The sequence below is a fragment of the Candoia aspera genome, chromosome 5 (genome assembly GCF_035149785.1).
Source record: "Candoia aspera isolate rCanAsp1 chromosome 5, rCanAsp1.hap2, whole genome shotgun sequence".
Lineage (NCBI taxonomy): Eukaryota > Metazoa > Chordata > Lepidosauria > Squamata > Boidae > Candoia > Candoia aspera.
The window spans coordinates 63,367,043-63,392,230 of record NC_086157.1 but is presented as its reverse complement, the minus strand read 5'-3'; the positions used below and the strand labels follow the sequence as shown (position 1 = coordinate 63,392,230).

At 36.9% G+C, this 25,188-nt stretch overlaps 1 protein-coding gene across 1 annotated transcript in view; it reads right to left on the bottom strand.

Moving 5' to 3' along the window:
- The window catches only part of URB1 (URB1 ribosome biogenesis homolog), a 56,791-nt gene extending 31,981 nt beyond the window's left edge, over positions 1 to 24,810 (bottom strand). Inside the window, exons 1-15 of the mRNA XM_063305442.1 lie at positions 24,604 to 24,810; positions 23,248 to 23,387; positions 21,853 to 22,004; positions 20,283 to 20,415; positions 19,186 to 19,282; positions 18,559 to 18,644; positions 18,078 to 18,203; positions 17,521 to 17,651; positions 16,215 to 16,410; positions 13,191 to 13,328; positions 11,283 to 11,456; positions 10,235 to 10,382; positions 8,874 to 8,996; positions 7,293 to 7,405; positions 3,262 to 3,375 (exon numbers count right to left, since the gene is read on the bottom strand). Of these exons, the coding sequence (XP_063161512.1) occupies positions 3,262 to 3,375; positions 7,293 to 7,405; positions 8,874 to 8,996; positions 10,235 to 10,382; positions 11,283 to 11,456; positions 13,191 to 13,328; positions 16,215 to 16,410; positions 17,521 to 17,651; positions 18,078 to 18,203; positions 18,559 to 18,644; positions 19,186 to 19,282; positions 20,283 to 20,415; positions 21,853 to 22,004; positions 23,248 to 23,387; positions 24,604 to 24,745 (2,013 nt within the window). The 5' untranslated portion in view covers positions 24,746 to 24,810. The remainder of the gene's footprint in view (positions 1 to 3,261; positions 3,376 to 7,292; positions 7,406 to 8,873; positions 8,997 to 10,234; positions 10,383 to 11,282; positions 11,457 to 13,190; positions 13,329 to 16,214; positions 16,411 to 17,520; positions 17,652 to 18,077; positions 18,204 to 18,558; positions 18,645 to 19,185; positions 19,283 to 20,282; positions 20,416 to 21,852; positions 22,005 to 23,247; positions 23,388 to 24,603) is intronic.
- Between the last annotated feature and the right edge of the window lie 378 nt (positions 24,811 to 25,188).

The following is a 25,188-nucleotide window of genomic DNA, read 5'->3' as shown; positions in this document are numbered from 1 at the left end:
TTTCAAAAAGTTTCTATAATGTTTCTACCCATGATTAATGCAAACTGCAACGACTGAAATCTCTAAGACAGACACAAAAGCAATGGTATTCACCAACAATCTGTCTAAACGCATACAGCTTTCACACATGCATCTCTATTAGAGGATCATATGTGCAGATAGGTCCTGCACAAGCATTTCTTCAGCCCAATTCAATAGTCAAGAGTTGTGCTTACATCCAGACTCTTACTTTTTCACAGCAAAGGAGATGATGAATGTTAAGCAACCAATGTTTACTTGCTTAAAGTATGATAGCTTACAAAATCAGCCGTCTGAATGTTTATAAGGACTTAGCTCCTATCTGCAGCATCTATCTATTAGATGACAGGCAGCAGGAAATAACAACCATCTCCCCTCCACATCCAGATGCTGCGGAAAAGGAATACCCAACACCCCAAAGGTTCACCACAAATGCATCTTCCAGTTTTAGTTCAGCCCTAGAGAACATTCAGTATATTCTGTGCAAATGTTCAGTTCAGATTTGCTAAATGGTCTCAATGCCACCATACAACTGAAACTACCCTTGGCAAGCTAAGGAAGGCATTCACAGCTTGCCACTTTCAGGTTATGCAAACAATGGCTCCTAAAGGATGGCATGCCAGCACTGTATGTGAAACCAATCTTGGCATCTATGAAGCCAGGGGAGTGGAAGGCTTCCCACCTTATTTAATTTTTTTACTCACTTGCTGAGAGAAACCCAGATTAAGGAATCCACTTGTCCCTAACATGGATAGAACAGATGACGAGACAGCCTATCACAAATGGCTGTGATTGCTCACTAAAATGTAAATGCAAGGCTTTCATGTGCTGATAGGTGATAAAGACAGGTATAGTTTATAAAGGAAATATTTTATGTCGAATGAGTTTTATTTGGAAGAAATTCGGGGACATGCCTTACTTGAATTATTCTGGATAAATTTTACTTGCTTAGATGCATAAATAATTGGCTTCACATAGCAAACTAAGTCATAATGTAATTTATTTGTTTTTTTGCAATATGTGAACCCAGCCACTGTAATGATAAATAAATAAGATTTAGTATAATGTGCGAACCTAGCCACCGTTGATCATTCACCAAACCACAGTTAAAATAAGCTATGGATTTGCCTGATATATGAACCCAGCTGGTAACTATATCCTGTCCCAATGGTTATGGACTCTGGTTGGGAACAATAAAAGTAACCAACTAATTCTTTGCCAAAAATAGTTGAATTAAAAGTCTTAATTGAAAAAGTCAAGGCAAAGTCTTTTCTTTTAAACAGTCCCAACAATATGTCACTTTTGTTATACTAAGGCTGCAAACATTTATCAATTTAATTAGTAGGTTAACAATCCTAAATATCCATGTATGTTCCACAGATTTCACTGGAGTTTATTTAGGTATAGGCCAGAAAATTGCAGATTTAAAAAAGAAGGGTAAGCTCTGACTTGTCCTGTTTGTTTTTAGCCCTGCTGCTTCCTTTTCTAAGGCTGCAATCCTCAGCGTATTTTTAAAATGGGATACCATTTAATTAAGTGAAGTTTATTTCTGAATAAACGTGCAAAAGATGCTAAAAATATTAAATTTAGCCTTACCGTTCAAACAAATAGTTGTTTCTATTAAGAACTTATATTTCCTTCAATATAATCAAGAAGCCCTACACTGAAATGTTATTTGAAAGTCTTTTAAACCATTAAAAGTGAGAAATGGACAAATCAGAATTATATTTAAAAACTATTCCTGTTTAAAAAAAAAAAAGAAGCCAATTGTGAGACTACAGAGGGAGAAGAGTGGAACATCCTTCTTAATTGAACTTCCATTTGAAGTTGCAGGAAAAAAAAAGTCTGCAAACTAGTGGGCAATATCAAGAGCCCATTGGACCACAAGATGACAACCAGCAGAAAACAAGCCTGATTTTGCAATCAGCTTATCAGGAAGATATGCTACAAGCAACAATAACAACAACAGAATGAACAAATAAGAAAAGAACAGGTTTTTGAGGGACACCTGTTTTTTTTAAGTGTTTCTTTAAAACTTTATTTAGTCTGAATAATCTAATTTATTTGTTAATAGTCTGAAATTTCAGTTCTAATAAAACCAGCTCACAGCAAGTGGAAGCATTTAGCCAACCATGGCTGATCTTGACAAAACTAAGTGGCTGATCCTGAGATGGGAGATCACCCATAAAATCCATCGCTATGGGTTAGAGTGGGAAACTGAAAAAAATCCTGGAAAAAGGCAATGGCAAACCACTTGTATATTGTCAAGACAACTATACAGCAGAGTTAAGCTTAAGGGAGTTTTTGCTTCCTACTTTATTTAACAACATTTTTACAATATGCCAATCTCTATGGGTAGGACTGGACCATGATTTTTGTTGTTGTTGTTGTTGTTCAGGACAAAGCAGGACTCCTATAGAACTAGGGAATGCAGCAACAGGGCAACACTATATAAATTTTACTTTCATCATCTCAGCCAGATTTGGATTGAAAATACAAAACAGCTCTGCTGTAGTGAAGACTAGGATGGGAAGCATAATCAAGGAAATCACTTGGGGAGACATTACAGTCCAGTGCATATTTGCCTACTTCCACTGGTTAAGCAAAAAGCAAAAAAGACGTCTGGAGGTTACCTATAGCCAGCCACCTACAGAGAATGCAAGCCTCTTATATACTGTCTGGAGATGCTTGGCATGACAGGCAGGATGTGCATATTTTAACCTCATAAACCAGTTTGGTGTAGTGATTAAAGGGATCAGATTAGAATTCAGGAGACTATGATTTTTAGTCCTGCCTTAGGCAAAAAGGCAGCGGGGTGACCTTGGGCTAGTTACTCTCTCTCAGCCCTAGGAAGAAAGCAATGGCAAACCACTTCCAAAATCTTGCCAAGAAAACTCCATGGAGTTGTCCAGGAGTCAAGGCTGTCTCAAAAGCAAAAAAAACAACAAAACCCAACCCAGATAATAATTTTTAAAAGTGCTTAATGAACCCTCTTCCCGGAACAGTACAAGCAAACAGCAAGTGGTATGTTCTTCAGAAAATTAAAAGCTGGGTGGGGGTACATATATTGCTAACTTCTAAATCCAACCTTCTAAAGCAGCATTTCCCAATCCAGGGTTTTACAAATACTTCTACAGATGATGGAAGTTATACTCCAATGTATGTGGAAAGTACCTGGTAAGGAAAGACTATTCTATGGCATGTTCTCTGTCAACTGCTTTCACTAGGTAAATAATAACTCACCTTAATAATCAATTTCTTGGTTGATATTTTGAGCTGTGAATGGTGGCTGGTTACAAACATTTTCATCAGTAGGTAAAATACAGATCTTTCACCACAAACCTTCCCAGCTTCATCCTAAAGAACACATTTGTATTGGTTATAGTTGGTGAATTTTTCTATGTCTCATCACAGAAATTAAAACCCTGTAACTAATATTTTACATTAAAGAAGGCAATGTATAGCAGTACCAAATTAAAAAAATAATGAAGCATAACATGAATCAGTATTTTAATATTCCATATTTTGAACTGGGAAAGCAACAAAGTATGTGCTGTTTTCTAAAACGATGCAGTATGCACAATGTGACGATATCTTTATAAGACCAATCAAAATGTCACAAGACAGAAAAGAAGCTTGCAAGTCTTGCCAACTCTTGGCTATGTGCCATCAAGCTAGTGTCAGCTCTTAGTGACCAAATAGATATATTTCCTCCAAGTTGAACAGTTTCCCAATGTTTCTTCCGGTCTTCCAGTAATGTACTCATTGCTGCTGTAACTCAGTCCACCCACGTTGCCACTTGTCTCCCTCTTGTCTTTCCTTCCACCTTTCCAACATTATAGAATTTGCAAGAGAGCTAGGTCTTCGCATAAAGTGTCTAAAATATGATAATTTGAGCCTGGCCATTTGTGCGTCAAGTGAGAATTCTAGGTTGATTTGTTTGATGATCCATTCGCCATTGGCTATCCAGTGTATTCTCAAGAGTCTTCTCCAAGACCAAAGTTCAAAAGCATCAGTACTCTTTCTATCCTGCTTCTTCAAAGTCCAACTTCAGCTTCCATCGTTTTACAGGAAAGACCACTGTCTGCATGATTGTGATCTTTGTAAATACAGATACAGCACAGCATCTGAATATACTTTCTAAGGCCTTCATGGTTACTTTACCAATTGCTAGTCTGTGGCATGTTTTTTAACTGCTGGTTCCTTTACTGTTGATAGTCAAATCTAAAAGGCAAAGCTATCTACCACTTCAATATCTTCATTGTCAATTGCTATACCTGTTAATTTGGTCTTCTTCATATTTAATCTTAGTCCAATTTTTTCACTGCACTTCTTGACTTTCATTACTAGAAACTGTAGGACATTTGCATTTTAGGTTATCAGAGTAGCATCATCAGCATAGAGTAGGCTACTGGTGGGTCTCCTTTCTTTGGTATTGGTATGTAGATTGACCTCTTCCAGTCTATAAGCCAATGCATCATTCTCCAGATTTGCTGGCATAGCCTTTGCAGATTCTTCCGCTGTTGCTTGTTATATTTTTGTAAAGATTTCATCAATTCTTGTAGTCTTCCAATTTGGAAATGACTAGAGTAGTGATCTAACTTTATCTTCTAGTACTAAAAGTTCTTGTAAGTTGGAATATCTTTTAAGGTATCTTGGATTTTGACATTTCTATTGTACAGAATTTCAGCATGCCCCTTTGTTTGATCCCTTTGAATCAGTTACTATCTGTTCATGGGCATCCTTTAATATACCAATTCAAGGTTGGAATCACCTTCTGAATTCCAAAATCATCTTTTGGAAGTCTTGCTTTTTCCTTATCTGTTGTCATTTTCATTGTCTTTACATGTGGTTGTAGAGCTTGCTTCTGGTCTCTTCTAACAGCCCTCTGACATTCTTTGTTAAGTTTCTTCCTGAGATCTTTTTATTTTTTGGCCTTGGTTTCTCTTCTCTCCCACGTAATTTCCACCATTTGCTCTGACATCTAATTTGATCAAATTTCTTCTTTACAATCTCTTTTCACATTCATCCCTGACTTATTTGATTACATTCCATAGTTCTTCTGGTTCCCTCTCAATAATGTTCATGACTTCGAAGCAATTTAAAACATTCTCCTTGAAAATGGTGGGTATATGTTCAAGATCACACAGAGAGACTGGTTAGCTTTGTTCTTCTGCTTAACTTGACCTGCACATAAGCAGTCTGTGATCTGCTTTCTACAGTCAGCCCCTGGCCATATCTTCACTGTTGTAACTTCCACTTCCTTGTATCAATAGTCAATTTGATTCCTGTGTACTCCATCTGGTGAGGTCCAGATACATAGACATCATTTGGTTGCTGGAACCAAAGAAATCATTAGATTGGTAGAAATTAGTAAGTCATTCTCCTGCTTCATTTCTGTTTCCTAGGCCATACAGTCCAACTACATTTTCTCAGTATTTCCAACTTTGCATTCCAAACTCCAACTGCAAGCAGCCTATTTTGCTTGCATGTTCTCAGTGTTGTTGATTTCAAACTGAACTCATCAACTTCCTCTTCTTGCATCAGTGGTTAGAGCATAAATTTGGATAATTGCCATATTAAAGGCTGCCCACGAAGTCTAATTCATATTATTCTGCATTGACTGCATTGCATTCAAGTACTGTTTTCACTATATTCTTCCAACAATGAAAGCAGCACCCTTCTTTGTTTTATATCCTGAGTAGTAAATAGTTCTTATGACTGAAAAAGACCCACCAGCCCATTTCAATTTGTTGATGCCTAAGATGTCAATGTGTACCTTTACACATTGTACCTTACCTTTACCTTTTAAGATGTCAATGTGTAGATGATTTATTTCATCTTTCACTATGTTGAGCTTTCCCATGTTCATGCTTTTTATGTTCCATGTTCCCAACTTCAAAGGGTTTTTTTCCCCCTACATGGCAATACCACTGCTGCCCAATATAGGTGCCTGCTTGTTTTAACTGGGCACCCAGGATGAACTTCATACCTTGGGTGACACTGGTGGAGTATACATTTTTGGCATATACACTCCCAGAGTTCTTTGCTCATCCTCTCAGGAGCACCACCTGCCACAATGAGGCAGCACAGCAGGACCTGGAGGGGGCGGGGGCAAACTTTTAATTAGGTTGAATTATTGAGAGCCATTGTGGTATAATGGTTAAGAGTTGGACTGACACCAGGAAACGCAGATTCAAGTCCAACCTCAGATATGGAAGCTCACTGGGTGACTTTGGGCTCATCATTCTGTCTCAGCCCAGCTCTAATCAATCAATCAATCAATCAATCAACTATTATGAATTCTGAATGAACTTCAGACTAGGGCTAGCATTAACCACAGGTTTGAATCCAAACAACATAGGAAAGTGTAATTAAAAGCAACTGCCTTTCAATTCCTCCTCATGCCTGTGTAGAAAAGGAAAGATGAAAAAAAGAACGCAAAAGTCCAGTGTCTGCTCTGTTTTCATAAAAAATGTGCTAAATCTTTGTTTGATGCAAATGTGACCATGGTCCAAAAGGCAGATGGAAATTACATGTTTAATAGGATTAGATTCTATTTGATGTTCCGTTGATTTCCATTACATCTAGTACTGGTAGATGAGCAAGTAAAGGCTGCTAGTTTGGGGATCAGCTGGTAAATGCTTCCTCATCCCAAATGCAATCTAAAACCAGAATAATACCTGGTTCAACCTAATCCTATCAAAGCTGCGGTTCTATCTACATTTCAAAAGTATACATGCAATCTCTGAAGTTTTGAACCAATTTTTCCCTTCTCTCCCTAAAAGCCTATTGCCAAATGAAAAATCTGAACTATTGGTGACATTCTGGCTAAACTTTTTAATCCTTTAATCCACATAATGTATTCTTATTACATCTGTTCTCATTTCAAAATGTCAATTAAAGAATATTCTTCTTAATGGATCTGTGACCCCCCCCAAAAAAGCTGTTTTAGTTTACAGAACAAAGAGGAAAACATTTTTCTTTCATTTATTTGTTATGCTCTTTCATTTAGCACTCATCCGTTCTGCATGTGAAAATGAGAAAAAAAAATACCTACAGTCATCATTAAAATGAAAATAAGCAGATAAGGAATAGTAGGGGTATTCCCTTTACCTAAACACATTCACAAAATCATCTTCTAAAAACAACATTTCAGATGATAAAGCCACCCTACCGTTAATTTAATCAGGAAGAGGTGCTCTTCACAATGGCTTGTTTCACACACTAGGGTAAGACATCACATATCCAAACATCACAGATCTCACTCTTACCTGTATTCTGAACCAGGAAAATTTATTTGCAGGCAGTTCAAGAGCCAATTTGAGAATATGATAATGCAGAACAGGAGGGATTTCCTGTTGCAGTCCTTTTTCAGTAAAAATACCTATAATTTGAAAAGAGTACTGTTACTGATTAAAGTTAAGAAATAAGATAAAACCACCAAATGAAATTTTAAAAACTGAACAGCATTACATATTAACGGGGTTTTTTTCAGCATCACATTATAATTTATTTATTAATAGATTTATTTATTTATCTATCTATCTATTTCACACATTCCTAGGACTGCCTGACTCCAGAATGACTCTGGGTCACTCACAAATTAAAAAAGGGAGAAAGAACACAGTATCAAAAGAGACATCAGTAGCCCAGACAAACAATAAAAACCTTCTCTCCCATATTACACAAACCTAAAGGAGCCTGACAACCACCCTAGGCCTGGGGGAAGAGCCAGGTTTTCAAGGCTGTTTAAAGGCAGGCAATGCAGGTACTGTTTGAATCTCTGGGGAGATGCTGTTCCAAGAACCCACAATCTCTCATTCTTGCTAGTGGAGTTTGAGCTTGTTTCTCACCACCCAGGCCCCACAGCCTCCAGGCACTGGGAGAAGACCTATCATCAGTGTACCATACCTGAACTCAAACTGACAAGATTACCTCACCTGGCAGCTCCATGTGGATATTAAACAGTAGGGGGAAGAGCATCAAGCCCTGAGGCACCCCATATGGTAGGGCTTTGTATTTTACCTCTTCCCCTTCCCCGCCAATTATCAATCGAAACTGGCTGTGGAAAAAGGAGATCAACCACAACTCCATGTCTCCCACTTTCAATTCCTGTACTCAGTCCAGAAGGATACCATGATCAATTGTATCAAAAGCCACCAAGACATCAACAAGGGCCAGGATGGTGACACCACCCCCACCCCAGCTCCACCATCCCAATGCAATCAATGCCATCCTATTGCTATGCCCCAGCCTAAAACATGACTAAAAGGATTCCCATTATATCTCCTCTTGTCCATCACCATATTGATGTTAATGTGAATTTTTTTAAAAATTGGAAAATTAAAAAGTCTGCACCTGGGATTGAAATCACCAAATCTAAGATTTCCTAGGAAGAAGATTCTAAAGTTTTAGGGCACCAAACCCAAGAGTTCAATCAACTCTTTCAGTACTTATCTGCATCTCTCAACCATGACCGTGGTTCATGAAGTTGCAAAGCAGTATTTCTATCAAGCTACTTTGCAAGATTACCCTATTCCCTTTCTTCTCAGGTCTCCTGAATGATAGACATGTTTGGCATTTCCTGTTTCATCCAATCACTTTCCTTTGTCTTTCAAAGCTCATGTGGAAATTTCGTTAAAAAGAAATACCCTGCACAAATAATCGGCTTGGGCATTATTTATTTATTATCTATCTAGCTATCTAATTTATATAGCTGCCCATCTCATGGAGCGACTTAAGTATGCTCATCTTGCTGGCTGCTCAATAAAGCTCTGGACAAGACCCTCTTTTATAAATATTACTTTCGGTGTATTCCTTAGCCCATTTATCCTAAGTATACTTAACATTACCTTTTATTAATTTGCTAAAATCAAAGTTGCTCTGTGCTACTAAGTGGGGAACAACTTGTTGATAAAGGCATATAACTTGAAGTAAAACAGCTTTCAGAAGAGTGGTCTCTACATCATCCAAGCCTAGATAAATCACAGATTGACAGATATTAAAAAACAAAGAAATGCCATATTGCCATAAATCAAATCCCATTTTATGATATCAATTTTTTTCTCTACACATAGCTCAATCCTGAAAAATAGTGGCCACCAATACATGTAATTTAAAAAAGAATAAACTGACAGCATATCTAGGCAATTAAAATGATAAGATTTAACAGTTTAATAGCCAATGAAATGATTTATAGAAATAATGTGATTTTGGCTTAATATAGAGTAAGGGATTGATTATGGAAAATTGTTGTGTATCCTTTCTGTTAAAAGTCGGAAGTCACCTCTTTTTGTAACTCTAAAAAAAAATTTTTCTCTTGTGTTTCCACACGTTTTTAGTTTTTTTTTCTTTTTCTTTGTACTTTTTTTGTTTTTCTGTAGCTTTTATCTTTGTTTGAAACTTAATAAAATTCTTATTAAAAAAAAAAGATTTAACAGTTTAATCCTGGCTCTTCCTTTTGGTGCTTGGAACCGATTCTGCCCCTTCTTCTGGGTCAGTAATCACTGCCAGCATTGTTATAATACTGTTCGGTGAAAAAAGAAAGAAATTACAAAGTATTGATGCATACGACTTTGATGTCTATATGAGGAGGGAGAAAACACTGGCAGGACTGTTTCTGTGCCAAGTCAAAATTTGCAAAATGAAAGACTGTTAAGGGATATGCTGTATGTCTTAAGAGGCAAGTGATACTTGCATTGTACTAAATAATACGGTTTGCTAGTTTGTAACTTTGCATGGTTTATCAACACAGCCCCTGTGGGGTTATAAACCATGGTTTATTGCATAGTGAATTCTATGAACCCAGACAACTGTAATTTATTCAACAATGGTTTACACCATCCAGGAATGAGTGTGAGGTGTGAGCTAGGACACTTTTGCTTGCCTTTTATAGAAAACTTCCTTAGTTACTTTGCTGCAAGAATCTTTTCATTCAGAATTATGCACAGGACTGGGTTGTAACTTAGTCTGCAAAATCTTTTCAGAAACAACAAGAATGCTGAATTCTATATTCAAATCCAACACCAATACAACTGTACTAGTATAACTGCTACTGGATGAAATATTCAAAAGCTAATAATTTTATTAGATGCTACTAAAATATAACTCTTGCATTAAATAGGACCTATCAAAGGACAGCTCAGGAGCACTATGAATTATCAGGTATTTTCAGCCACTGGTTAAAAAAACAGATCTAACCAAAGTTTCCTACCATGCTCTTTGTTTGTTTCATTGACCTCTTTTGTTTCCTTCACAAAAGCAGCAGCATCTTTTCCTCTCTCTTTCTGTCCTTCTTGAGTCTTATCTTGCTTTAGAAAGGACTGCCAGATGGCAATTATGTTGGTCATATCTGGTAAAAGCTAGATTTTAAAGATTATTGTACAAAGCAGAAGAACAGGAGAAAAAAACAGAAATCTGCATTCATGAAAAAATTTGCAGGTTATTACCATTTTGAATGTATTAACAAGAAAGACTGTATTTTTTCCCTATAGATTACTATAATCTGTTATGATTGTTCTCCTATTCAAGCTTGACTTCTGCCATTTAATTTCCTTTTTGTTTTTTACATTCATTCCACTGTAGCTCCCAAACAACATCTAAGGCTTGAAGCATAGTCATCTGTGGCCAGGGTGTGGGGGTGGGAAGGCAAGGGATATGAAGGACCCACGTGTGACATTATCACACATACCTATGTCAGATTTAGGACACAAGGACATATGTCATTACTTTGATAATCATCAAGGTTTGCTGCAGATGCTGCTAGGATAAGGGAGTCATAACAGGGGAAACTGAAGATGTGTGTTAGCTCCACTGGATCTAAGCCTATGTCTGTTGCTTTATCTTTTATTACTTGCAGCAATTCATCAGAACTGGAAATCTGGTAGCTTCTTCATCCCAGTTAAACTTCAGATTCAAATCTTTCAGATGGATAATTAAGAAAATGTTATTTTACCTTCTCCACTAAGTCTTTATTCTAAGAACCCTAACTCAGCACTAATATAAACATGGAACTAAATTTGTGAAAAGCTTTTAAATATTAAACAAATGAACAAATGAATTTGAAACAAATGAACTTTTACAGTTTCTTCCAAATCAAGAATAATATATCAGCCAATATACTGAAAAATATAAACACCCAATAAAATACCTCTAGATATTTATATCCACAGCTGCCAGAACAAAGAGAATCAAAAGACAGAAGCATTTCTTGTTCCTTAAACTGCAATTGAAGCCTATTTTCTTTTCTGGAAAAACTGTACCTTACTAAGTGCTTCTCTGTACTGCTGTACAAATTCCTTCATGGTAAGTGGAGTATAGATTTCTGACTTCTCCCATAACTTCTCATTCTGACAATAGTCAATATTTTTCAGTGCTCTTTTCAGAATAGTTGATATAAGTGAAAAAATGGTATGCTTCACTGTTTTATTGGGTATCTAAAATTTAAAAACATGGAAACAGTTACTTGGCTTTATCTTCATCTTGCACATTTTAACAATGCTCTCTACAGTTAACTAGAAACAATCTACAAACATGAAGGGAAAACAAGTCAACTCAATGCATCGGCAAGAGGAAAGACAAAAAAATGGATGCATCAAGTGGAGGAGAATAAAAAAAAGAGATATAAAAAAGAGATATAAAACCAAAATGTCTCTTTAAATAAAACAACTTTTAAAAGTAGCATGGTCAGTCTGTTTTGACACAGTGCGTCTCTTAGGGAAATCAGCTATTATCCAGGCTTCTGCAAAGTAGTACCCTTTGGATATGTTGGACTGCCAGTCCCATCATCCCCAGCCAGTATGATCCAAATGGAATATTACAATAAATTGCTGCTTAAAATAAAAAGAAGATGCAAAGCAGGGAACTGGACATGCTGGCTAGATTACACTGTGCTATGCCATAATGTGGTTTGTTTGTTTATGGCCTTACTGCAATATGTGAACCAGATCATTTGGGCTTATTCAATAAATTAGGTTTAAAAAGTCCTGATGCAGTGCAATGCTTTAGGTTGCTATGGGAGATATTGAATGAAAAAATCCATATTAATCTGAAAGCATACATGCTCTTATACCCGCAGTTCTTAAGGGAAAGTAAAGATAGACTTGGGAAGAAATGGGTGCTGTATGATGGACACAGATACCAGGATAATAGAAATTTACAAAAACAACAAAGCAGGGGAGGGTATGTATTTAGTTAATAAGCTTTCCTGTCTACCTACCTTCTCAGCTAATATCGAAATGATTAACCTGTTAAACGTAACATGTATTGTCTCTAACAATAATGTACTTTTTAAAAACATGTCTGTTTCTAGCTTCTTTCAAGAATTTCAGGTAGCATACTTAGTTCCTACTTGCCCATTTTATCTTGCCAACAATCCTGCATGTGGATTAAGCAGAGAATGTGCTCTCAAACTGCCCAAAGAACTACAGTATATGAACCTGGGATGCCCCTCTTATGCACACCACTTATTGCTTTTCATTGATATAGCAGTAGGGTGTGCAGGCTTCAAAAATTACTCAGAAAAGGTCTTGTTGAATACATGGAAGGATGTAAAATGATGCACTGATTTAATGAGTCAACTTATTAAAACAGTGGTATCTTTTCAGGCTCGTACAGAAGTCTGCAAAAATATGCAGCTGCTCTAAAGAAGTGCCACACTTGTGTTCAGAAGTACTCTTTTCCAAATAACTTTCAAAATATGCAAACCCTATACAGTAGACCTTACCCAGTTACGGTAACAATGCTAACAATGAACTCTTACCACTGTATGTTCAAAAATGAAATCCTCTACTGGTGCTATTCAAAGGAAATTGGAAGCTTTGACTTTTATTCTTAATTCATCACCATTTAGCATTATACTCTAACCCTGCAGTTAATCTTATTTATGGATTAATAAAACAAACAATATGCTACAATTTAAAGTTCCCTTATTCTAATAAGCCATTGTTAAGATTAACTGCTGGGCAGTTCTAATGCTATGAAGACAAAAATTTCATATGCCTTTTCTGGCCACCCTGAAGGAGAAAATGGGAGAATATGAGCTTAGGACTGCATGGACTGGTTTTCATAATGCAATTCTGTTGAATTTTTTTTCAAGATAATTCTGCTCATGCAGTGTGGGAGGCGAAGTAGGAGAGAGAAGGATCACAGAGTATGGGCTAAGCTCTTACATTTAAACCTTGGGTGAGCATGGCTTTATTGCACACTGCAGGTACTGTAGTCACTTTCACCATAGAAAGCAATTTAGGAAGTGGAATAAACTCAGTCGTTTTAAAAGCATTGGAGATTTCTGGCTGAGCCTCATAGATCTGAAATTTAAAAAGCACACAGATATATACAAATAAATATATAATATACATACACAAACCCAAATGACACAATAGTGGCTGTAATCAATTCAGCTGGATTCATAATGGTCTAAATTGCCCAACTGCTTATGAAAAGAAAAAAATGTGGAACTGAAAAAATTGGCAGGAGAGGTCATTACTGAAGCAGAAAAATTCTTACTAGTTTTAAGGTAATTAGGGAAGCCCAGGCCCAATTCTAAAACAACTGCTGTATTGTGCTGAAAAAACAATATTCTACAAGATCTGCAAACACAGGATTCAAATGCTATACTTCTAAATGACTTCCTCCTTTCTCCTTTGCACTAGAAACCAACCTAGGCCTACTGTATATGTCAGAGAAAAAGTAACCATCAGCAAAAATAGGCCTCAGCACTGCAGAACACACATGGGTTTTCTTGCCACTGTAATATGCCAAAACAGTGTATTGCTCCTTTAATGTGTAATCATATTACTATTGCTGGTTTTGTTACTTAGTATGTTGGTTGTTTATGCCTTTTACTATGGTGTTTAACTGATTTTGTCATAAGCTACTTCTGTTTGGGCCATATAAGCAACACACAAATTTGATCAAAAATCTCTCAATATATTGCATATACATTCTCTGAATTGTCAGATGATCATAAACCAGTGAGCAGCAGCATAAGAGACAAGACACAAAAAAACAGAACTCCTCAATGTATACCAAAAATGTATTTGCATGGGGGGGGGCAGGGGAGAAGAAATAAAGATATAAATCCTTTCATATTAATTATATTCTCACTCGATTTTCAAGATTTTAGCTAAATCATTATGGCACCTTTCAAATAAGAGAGACCTCTGTTACTGATCCTTCCCAAACATTCTCCATCACTTTTTATCACCCTTTCCCAGGCCAGTGCCTCACAAACCATGCTCACATAAAATTATGGTGATCAGTTATGGTAGGACGCACAAGGGAAGGCTGATCTAATACCTTTCAGGCTGATGCTTAAGAAACAGACTACATTTTCCACAAATAACTAGTAACACCTAGCACCAAATAACATGCTAGCTAATAATCTTCAGTTCAAAGGCTTACCAGTCAATCTATAGAGAAGACCTGGTACAGTGATATAAGAATTCAGTAAATACAGGGAAAGATAATCATACACTGGCTGCTACTGTATTTAATCACCCCTCCTGAGTTAATAGTGCACTCCTTCTAAAGGACTAGGAGCAGATAACAGCAATTAAGCGCTGAAAACACACAAGAATAAATTTAGCTGGCCACATATTAAAATCCCACTTCCTGTTTATTGTTCTGACTCTTTTCATTTCAAATTCTGAAATGAACGAACTGCAATGCAAACTGCTCTATAGGATTGTGCTGAAAAAAATCCCTGAATTTTTTTCTCTTAGTTCTCATTCAGTTGGATGAAAAACAGCATGCTTTTGAAATGCGTTCAAAGGAGAATAGAATCTGCATGAATTTTTCATGGGTTAAGAGTGGCATTTTTGTATTTAATTAAGAGGCTGCCAAAAGATGTCTTGTCTTTCACTGTAAAAAATCATCTCTCTAGCTGTTGTACAGCCTGCCTGGCTTCCCATACTTCAACTAAATCCCAAGAGAAGGAGAACATCATGATAAAATAGTTCCTCCGTTGGAAAGTTTCAGCAGTCAGGGAGGCATCTGCAAGATGGGAAGATCTGTAACAGAAAATAGCAATAGCGATGCTCTCCAGATCCTTAAACAATAAAAGTTCAAAAACATCACAAAAAGAAATTATAAAGAAATTCCTAAATAGCCTGAGATAAAGGCATTAAAACAGAAGCTTCTTCCACAGGGGAAAAAAATCTAAAAAATTACAGTGCAAATGTTGGCACAGCATGGCTTATCCATGTCTTACTGACAGCTAGGCAGGATTATTATAATGGACTCTACAAGGAGCTGCCTTTAAAGTTAGTTTGTAAAACTCAACAGGTGTTGTACTATATTTGAGAGGGCTCATTTATTAAATCACATGATGCCTACAATGTACCAATTGGCTTCTAAGCCTAACTGATCTTTTAATTGGCTGAATACATAGTTACTGGATATGACCATGCTGATTTGGGGGGGAGTGGGGTCAGAGATAGGAATGGCACTGAGTTGGGGGGCCCTCTTTGTTCCCCTTCAAAAATAAACAAAAGCTAAATGATTAAGTTTGCAATCCTATAGATTTACTGGGGGGAAAGCCCCACTGAATTCACTGAGAATTCTTTCCAAGTAGAAATTTATACAACTGGACTATAAATAATCCCAAAGGGTCAAGGAATACAGATCTTTTACATTTGCATTTTGATCACAATATTAATTTACATATTTAAAACTGATACAAGCTTGCAATCTCCTCTGCACTATCCTGCATACATTACAGCAAAACAGAAAGTAATTAATGGCAACATAATTCAGAAGTTTCAGAGTTACTCAAATACAGTACAGTATAATTTATGGCAAAATCTCAGCCTGTGACAGCTCCTTTCTCCTCCCTTTTCTAAATAATATCTGCAGATTTTATCTGACTGCAGTGAAAATTACAAAAAAAACAACAACCAAAAATCCCTGAATTATTTACACCGACAGAAACATTGAAACAAATGTAGTTTAATTCGAATCAGAAGTTATTTACTCACATTGTATAAAGCCTTGAGAGAAGCACAAGAGAGCCCCAAGGTTGCCATTTATCCATGCTTGAGCAACCCCTTAATTAAAGAGAATTTCTTTCTGACTCTCCATCAAATATAGTCATGTTCACACAGAGGCACTTCGATGATTGTCATTATAACAAGAAAAATGCTGATAAGGGTCATTTTCATGTACTAAATACATACTTTTCAAGTAGTTCTTACCTTTCTCAGCAATTTCATATTGTCTAGCCAAGCAGATTTTAGCCTGGGAACAAAAGAATACTGGGATTCCTTAAAGTATCTGTTCAGTAAATCTGGGCATACTTTGAAAATGTTCACCATAAGATCAGCAACCATCTCATCTTCTGCAGCAGTTTTTAGACTCAGAAGAAAGCGCAGCAGTACCAAATTACCTCCTCTAATAAAAAAAAAAGTTTAAAAGAAGCATCACTTTGACAGAATATGTATTATGTAGCACATAATCAACAAAAGTGCTATCAGTGATCAGAATTCACTCTGCAAGTGCTATCAGTGGGCAGGAGTTACTGTAAGTCAGCCTTTCTCATCCATTTTGGAGGTTGGCAGGATGAAGAACATTATCACAAACACATACGGTGTGTGTGTGTGTGTGTGTGTGCTGAACCTGTTCAATGAAACATTTTACTTTTGTATCCTTTTGGAGTCTGACTCCACCCATTTCATAAACTGTTTTTCAGACTTTTGTCTAACAAGAAATGGAACAAAAATTAACCTGAAGTGTATGAAAATGATTATCATTTTGTTATATTTCAGCAAGTCAGCAACCTTTAATAGCAGGTGATCAATCATGCCAAACCAGAAGGAACCTTCAGTGACTAAAATTCTATTGTCAAGTGCAGTGAAAGGCATGCAACAAACCTCTAAACTAACAAAATTTCATGAGCTTTGGAATGGAAAGATAATGTATTTCAAACTTAATTTTGTTAGCCTTCTTACCTGAACAGCACTGTATTGCTTTATCTGCAACTGTAAGATACATAAGGATTTCCCATAGAAAAAATTCTTACAAGCTATCAACTCCTGCTAAAATCTCTTACTAATACTGCATAGAACCTTCAATTACTTGTACTATTATATGGTAACTGCAATTTACATACAGACATGCAGATTAATTAACTGAATCCTATTGGTTTCATATGCAGACTTCAGACATTGCCCACTGTAGAAGAAAAAGTTGCCAGAAAGCTTTTGAGAAAGGAAAAAGAGAGAGAGAGAGTTGCCAGACCTAATGTTTAAAGGATGGGAATCAATGAAGACTTTTTGACCAAAACCAGTAGAAGCTTTGCTTCTAAAATAGGCCAAGAGATAAAAGTCTTGTTCTGTTACCTCCTTGCTCTGTAGAATTACCATACGATAGAATAACCAACACTCTACCATTCACGAAAGATGAGACAACACTGAAGAAAATATTCTAAACAATTTAGCTCTAACCTAAATAGAACTGCAAAAAATAATCAGACTTTAACACTGAACAACCTGAATGCTTTACCTGCCAGACGTGCCAAGACTTGGATCATAAAAGTTAATGCCATGTTTCAGAGAACAACAAAGGTTCATTAAAAATTTATGAACCAGTTCTCTCACTAAAAGCTTTCCTGGCTCTTCACAATCTTGGGAAGCCTGCATAAAATTAGCAAATTGAAGAAAAACAGTCAGGCTTATCATGTTTGCTTATTCAGTATTTCCAGAGCACAAAGTAGAAGATCCCAGGTTCTATTCTTAAATGTTTCTAGTGCTTCCCCATGCTGGTTGGGGAGTACTGGGTGGTGCAACCTCAATGTATCTGAAGGCAACCATATTGTGGAAAGCTGGTGTAGACTCTGCCTGCTTGTATAAGGCGGGCTGCTCACATTGGCCCAAACTGGATGCCATTTTCCCACAAATAGCCCAGATTACTATTCCTAGTATGGCAAAATATTTTCACCTTACTTGGGTTTGGTATGGCCTTCCACTTTCCTCCTTTGAGTGGTGACATGTAACAGTATGTTTCTGATCATCTTAAACACTATTTAGATGTAAGAAAAAGATGGAGACAGGACATTATACCGTGACATCTTCTGTGCTGACATCAGTAATTCCATTCCAGCGGTAGAGTGAAGCAATGTGGTTCAATATTTCTGAAGTAAAAAAGTGCACTTTCTGGGTCTTACTGATATTTTTATTGAGAATCACCTACAAATAATACAATATAATAACACAATTGTAAGGGGGCACAAAACTGTTGTTTTCTTACAATAGTCCAAAAATTCTTAAATGAGACCATAAGTCTGCACTTATGGGAACTGTCAGAAGTATAATAAATAATTCTAATGCCACTGTTGCATTTGTTTACAACTTTAATTTTTTGGTTACTTAAAAACTTAGAAGCATAAGCAAATCAAACAAAAAGCTCTATAACAGAAATGCTGATAAGTTCTTAAGTACAGCAAAATAATAAAATAGTAATAGAGACTGTCTAGAAAACCACAATGAAGCCATTTCAGCAATCAAAGAAGATATAAAAAATAAAGCTATTTGCAGAGTATACCTTAGTTTCCAGGGTTGAAAGCAGAAGGTTAATTATAGAAATTTTATCTTCTTTTAAACCTGTCCTAATAATATCTGGAATGAAATCTAAAAAAATATTTATAAAGGTTAACATTACAGCTGGAATACCATAAACATTTTTAATTAAATCAATTTTGCAAAGCTATGCCGCTGTTACATAAGAATACGTTATGTTGACAACTTAAACCAAAATGAGAAGATTCAAAGAAAACAGTGAGCATGTAACGCAGCAAAGAGAAAGTTGATATTGTGAACTAATTCCATAGTGTCTTACAGAAATATTTACAATTCTTGGGCAGGTGCTCACCTAGCCCTTAGCACACTCTATAGTTAAAGGAGCCCTACTTCTTTTGCTAAGTGGCATCAGTGCTTGACCCAGAACCCCAAGCGTACCACTTTAATAGCAGCAGAGGCTGTCCAAAGCTTTTCCATTGTATACCTCAAGAACCGACTTTGTTTTGTTGGGAAAACAAAACTAGAACACACGGAAATAAGCAATGATTGTCCAGAACTTTGGTCCAGGCATTATGAGATCCAGTTATATCCTTCCTATTTTATTCATACAACAAATAATTTAGGAAGACCCTTAAGAATACTTGTAAAATACCTTTTAACTCCAGAACTTGCACAAGGATTGAGTGGTCCCCAGCTATTAAAAAGGAAATGGCATATTGGATGTATGCTGTACGGATATCAGGCTTGCCCTAAACAATATTAAGAAATGTTCAGTATGTATGAGAAGCCTAAATGCCACAAGGTTACAATGGTTCAAAAATGGGATCCTACATAAACGTATATGTATTTGCAGATTTAAGCATAGAGTTATCAATATATTAACTGACAAAAATATTTGTATATCTATTGTACATTTCATAAAGTGCCTTGACCTTCTTGATTTGCACTCATCAGTATCTTACTTCTGTATCAGTCTGCTAATCATGTTCTTGGCAGTGAGCCCACAATGGTTTAGATATGTAAAAGTTTCTACTGTTCTGGTTGCCTATTATGCTTACATAATACTCAAGTAACACAACTCCCAAGGACATCACATGTATTAAGTCAACCTTCTCTAATTGCCCGTCATCCAAATACGTTGGACTTCAATATTCATAATCCAAGATGGCCAAAGGTTAGGGACAACCAATTCAGAACAAAATTCTGCCCTCATACAGAAAACTAGCATATCAAGAATATGATTAAACTGTTTTTCTAGAAGTGATAGCTTTTCTCAGCAGTATTCAATGTGATCTCTCCAGACAAGCATTGCATTTTTCAAAAATCTACTGTGTACTTTTTCTAAAAAGATGAACGCAGTGTCTGAATTTACATGTGTCAATGGGTTTGCTGTGAAAATCTCATCATGACTTTGCTTCATTATCTTTTTACTTTAAAAGATTTTTTAAAAAATAAGATTTATCTCATAACGGTAGCTGTCAACTTTTTTAAAAAAACAAGGGGGCTATTATGTACAAATGATATATTGTACTAAATTCAATGTAATAAATCATGTGGAGGACCACAAGTTCCTTTCTTCTGAGCTGCATATGGATGAATATCTATGTTTGAAAAAAAAGAAACAAACAGTACTAGTCTCAAAAATAAAAATATGAGCTTTTCTTTTTAACCCCAGCTTTACTTTGAAAATAAAGAGAAAAAGCATAAGCCATCATTTAACCCTCATGGATGACTTTTTTGCTATCTTACCTTATAGTCTCTCTTTTTCACTAAATTAGGTAGGAATTTATTATTGAAGTCAAAGTGGCTATAGACATCTCTTGCAGCATCTGGTCCCTGTGTCACCATTGCTGATAGTAAGGTTAGACACAGACGAGACATTCTGTAAAGAGAGACAATCAGAACAGGGAGCAATGTTGAAGCAACGAACAGGCAAACAAACTAATGAATGAGAAATTAAAAAGTGAGAACAGGCACCTTTGAAATGAAGGTGTTTGTTCAACTCAGTTAGCTAAGGCAGCAGATGCCTAGTATCATTCATAGTCAATCTAAACACAAGTACTTTAATTTATTGTGCAATAAAGTATTATTCTTCTCATGTATGCTGCTAATAAGACTATAAGCTTACAAACTTTTGTGTCACTTTTGGCCAACCAGCCCAAGAAAATTTCAAGGGAACTTAACTATAGCAAGCCGGATTTCCTGTTATTTACATGTATAAATGTAAGCATATGCTAACCACAAAAGCAACAAAAATAAGTATTGCTCTACAAAGAGTACATATTGTATATGATGAAAACACATATATACCAGTTATATGCCCAGTTTAAATAATAACACAGGAGAATGGTATCTCCCCAACAGCATTGCTGATGTTAATATTCATTTATTAGGTAAATTAACTGGAATATTTATTTTCTACATTTAAAGTATCTCCCAAACATTTTACAGGAAGAAAGATGGATGGATGGATGTGCATGCAATGAAGGCATCTTGACTATCACAACCTAAAGCTTTCACAATACATCGTAACAGATTTGATAAAAGCTGTTCAGGACTGAAACTTGAAAAAGTAAAGCCCACTGCTCTTTGGAACAGGATCCATAATTTCCACAATTTAACAACCCTGTCACAGATTCTTTTTTACTTTATGCCATGGATATAGTGATGCTTCATAAATCTCTCTCCCTCTCTCTCCCTCTGTGTATGTATGAGAGAGAGAGAGAGAGAGAGAGAATTTTTACTTTAAGATTTATGCATGAACACTGTAGTCTAAATATTTTTTTCTGGTTAAAACTCATTAAATTATGATCTTAAGACAGATCCTACTATATGAAAATGACAAGGCAGAACATAGCAGATTTTTGGAGTAACACCATTTGCAATTCTACAAATGGTGCACCATCTGGATTTTGTAACTTCAGGAAAAATAATTTGAGAACCTGCAGAACATTGGAAATATTGAACTATATATTTTAAATTATTGTTTAATCTAGATTTTTCAAAATTTATGGAGAATAAAGAAATCATCATATATAAGTGAACCAGGAAGCAAAATGAAGATGTTTACATACAAATAAAAATGTTCCTAGAATAACAGAGACAGAAGGGACTTAAGAAATTATTAATCCAGTCTCCAGATTGAACATAGGATGTACTATGTAGAATGCAACCACAGCTTTTCTGTGAGGTAGTTCTAAATCAGAATTAAAGAGTGCTTTGTTAGTCCTGGTAACAGAGCATAAGCACAGTCCTGAGCAAGGAACATTTTATTCCACTGTGGTTCCAAACCAAGTTTTGTTTCAAACAAGGAACTTACCTATGACTTTCGGAATACAAGGCAGCATAAATTAATTTCATGTAACTGTTGATCAATTTCTTTACTATATTCATCCCCACAACACGAAAATGAGACAGATCACTTGCTGTTCGCAGCAAAATGTTTTCTAGAGCTTCAAAAATTAGCAGCATCTGCAAAATTTCAAACATCCCAACTTTCTTTTTAAGATACAAATGGAACTGAGCAACCACATTCTAAATGAACTGTATTGCAACAGGGAAACAGGCTTTGCAGTGTTCTAGCCCTATTGCAACCCTCTACTGTTAAAGTAAGTTGTACCCAGAAAGGGCTTTGGATTGCAATTACATGATCCTAATGAAGATTTCCATAGAGTCAAAGTTTTAATTACTATTTAGTTACTGTTGTGCTTTCATTTAAAGGAGGGATGGGAAACCTATCTGCCTATTTTGTTTAATTATATCAGCGCTTTAAATACCTTATTAAACAAGGTACTGGACAGTCTTCCATTTGAAGTGAGCTTGAGTGACAGCCAAACTAATCCTCATTCTCAAAGGGACTCCTCCTCAGATGGCTTTCTAGTCTTAGCCTACTTACTACTAGAGGATGGCATGGAAAGTGTTCGTCCAGTCAGTGGACAGCCACCTTGCTCTACACTTGCACCATTTAAGCTTCAGATCAAGCTGTTTACTATCCTTTATCCCAGCTTGCTGGCTGGGGAATTCTGGGAGTTGAAGTCCACACATCTTAGTTGCTAAGGTTGAGAAAGGATGTTGCTGACAGGCAGGTTTAGCAGAGTACAAACGCATCCTGAAACCTTTCCTCTGATAGGACAAATGCTCATCCTTGCCTGCTTCTTTTCCATACATGAAGAACTGTGCTACCTCATTTAGAACACACATTTATATTTACCTCAGTACCTATACTAAGTCCAGTCCCAGGAGTGTAATATCCTACCTCTACCCCCAAAGGTACACTGCTATTTGCAACACTGTATTGCAGGGACAGTAACCTGTGACAAGCCTAGTCAACATGGCCAGTGTTGAGGGATAACAGGAATTACAGTCCAGCAAGATCTGGATGCGCTGTCCATCTCTGAATTAAAGTATGTCTGCACAAGCATCTGAGCACTGTAGGAAACAGCTAAGAAATTAATTATTCATAAGCTGAAAAATATTTTTAAAACATCGCATGAGTGTTTCAGAAAGGACTGCACAGAGTAAACCACTACTAACAATTCAATCTTATATTTACTCAGAAATAAAATTCACTAAGGGTTACTCCCTAGTGAGTGCAGAAGTGCAAGGATACTTTTAAATGAATAAAATAATCACAAATGGCATACAGCAGAATGCATATGCAGTCTTAATAGCATAAAGACAATTTACAAGATTGGTACTCAGTTGAAACACTGACCTCACTTTCAGGACGCCTTTCACCATCCAGAAGTTTAAAAATTTCTACACATTCAACAGAAACTTTTATGTATCCTTCCACTACATCATATTTTTCATTTGATGGTAGTAGTTTAGCTTTGGCTATGAACATTTCCAAACCTGGAACAAAACATACATTTGATTCTTCTTTCAAATCATGCTGGGTATGTTATTCTTTACTTCAACAAGGTATAATTGGCATGCCAAATAGGTAAATCGGTTTTATTCAAGTACCAATTTGCATTTCAGGTTCCCAATTTAATAACTGCCCCCCTTCTCCATAGCAGAGCTGGAAAGTGTACTTTGCTTTCTTTCCTTCTTGCTATCATTAATATCTTACCAATATAGCCTTTGGGAAATAAGATGCTTAAAAAAAACCCTCAAATGCAGGCTGACAAAATAAACGTCATAGTAGGAGCAAAGGAGAAAAAGTTGGTAATGTGTGTTAGAACAATGTAGGATTAACCTCTAGTAAGACTATGACATGATACCAATGATCCAGCTGCAAAATCAAACTGGAGAGAGCCAGTTTGGTCTATTGGTTAAGGCAATGGGCTAGAAACTAGGAGACTGAGAATTCTAGTCCCGCCTTAGGCATGAAAGCTGGCTGGGGACCTTGGGCCAGTCTCACTCTCAGCCCACCCCACCCCACAGGGTTGTTGTTGTGGGGAAAATAGGAGGAGGAAGGAGTATTAGGTATGTTCGCCACCTTGAGTTATTTATTTAAAAAATAATAATAAAGGTGGGATATAGATAGATACATATATATATATACACGCGCGCACACACATATATCAATCAATCAATCAATCAATCATTGAAGACTACCTGCCTTCCAGGTTCATTAAAGGTAACCTTTCCATCCCCTTCTATAATCCCTTTTATAGTCTACAATAGTATTTCTCAACCTTGGTGGCTTTAAGATGTGTGGACTTCAACTGCCAGAATTCCCCAGCCAGCATGGGGCTGGAGAATTCTGGGAGTTGAAGTCCACACATCTTAAAGCTGCCAAGGTTGAGAAATACTGATCTATACTAATAGGTAATCGTCTGTCAAGTGTAATTCGCAAAAACAGATCTTTCTACAAAGAATTCATAATCATTGTACAACTGAAGAATCCTTTTCCTCAGGACCGAAGGAGAGAAAATTCCTTTTAAACTTGTCTCTTGCTTCTGGACACCACGGAGTTGTCCGTAACACATTCATTACAGACTTAATTTGCGTTAAATATTCAGCTACGCGTATCAGCAACATGTGGCTGCAGAGAGATCAACTCGACCGGGCCTGGGCAGCACGTGGGCCCCGTGAAAGCGGCATGGCGCGGTGGCTGGCTCACCTTTCATCGCAGCGCTGGGGTCGCGGAGGAGGAACTTGAACTGGGCGCCGGTGAATTCCGCGGCATCGGTGCTGCGGACCCGCTTCGCCGGGGGTGGGTCCTGCCGCTTGGCCGAGGCCGGGCTTTTGCGTTTGACGCCCATATCCAGGGGCGATCACGGTTCGCCGTGACGCCCGGCGGAGCGGAGGAAAGCTCGATTCCCCTTCGCGGGGTTGCCTGTCCCAGCCGGAAGTGGTCCGGCTCGCCTACTCTCCCCTCGCGAAACTACGACTGAGACGGGTTCCTAGCCTGAGTAAAGCAGGCGCTCGGACTGAGCTCTGTGGGGCATCGGCGGAGGTCATCTCGCTGCCCAAAGGAGCAAAAGATGATGTAATTTATTGCGGTTTCAATATATATTTGTTCGCAAGCTGAGGTTTTCTAGTTCTGCAGTCAAACCTGTATGTCTGAGGAAAAACTACTTTTCGTTCCGTTGGACTTTTAAATTAATAAAGAAGAAAAATAAATACACTTGTTTCTAGTTATATTTGAGGTGGGGGGAATCAAAGATCTTTATCTAAAGCAGTGTTTTTCAAACTTAACGACTCT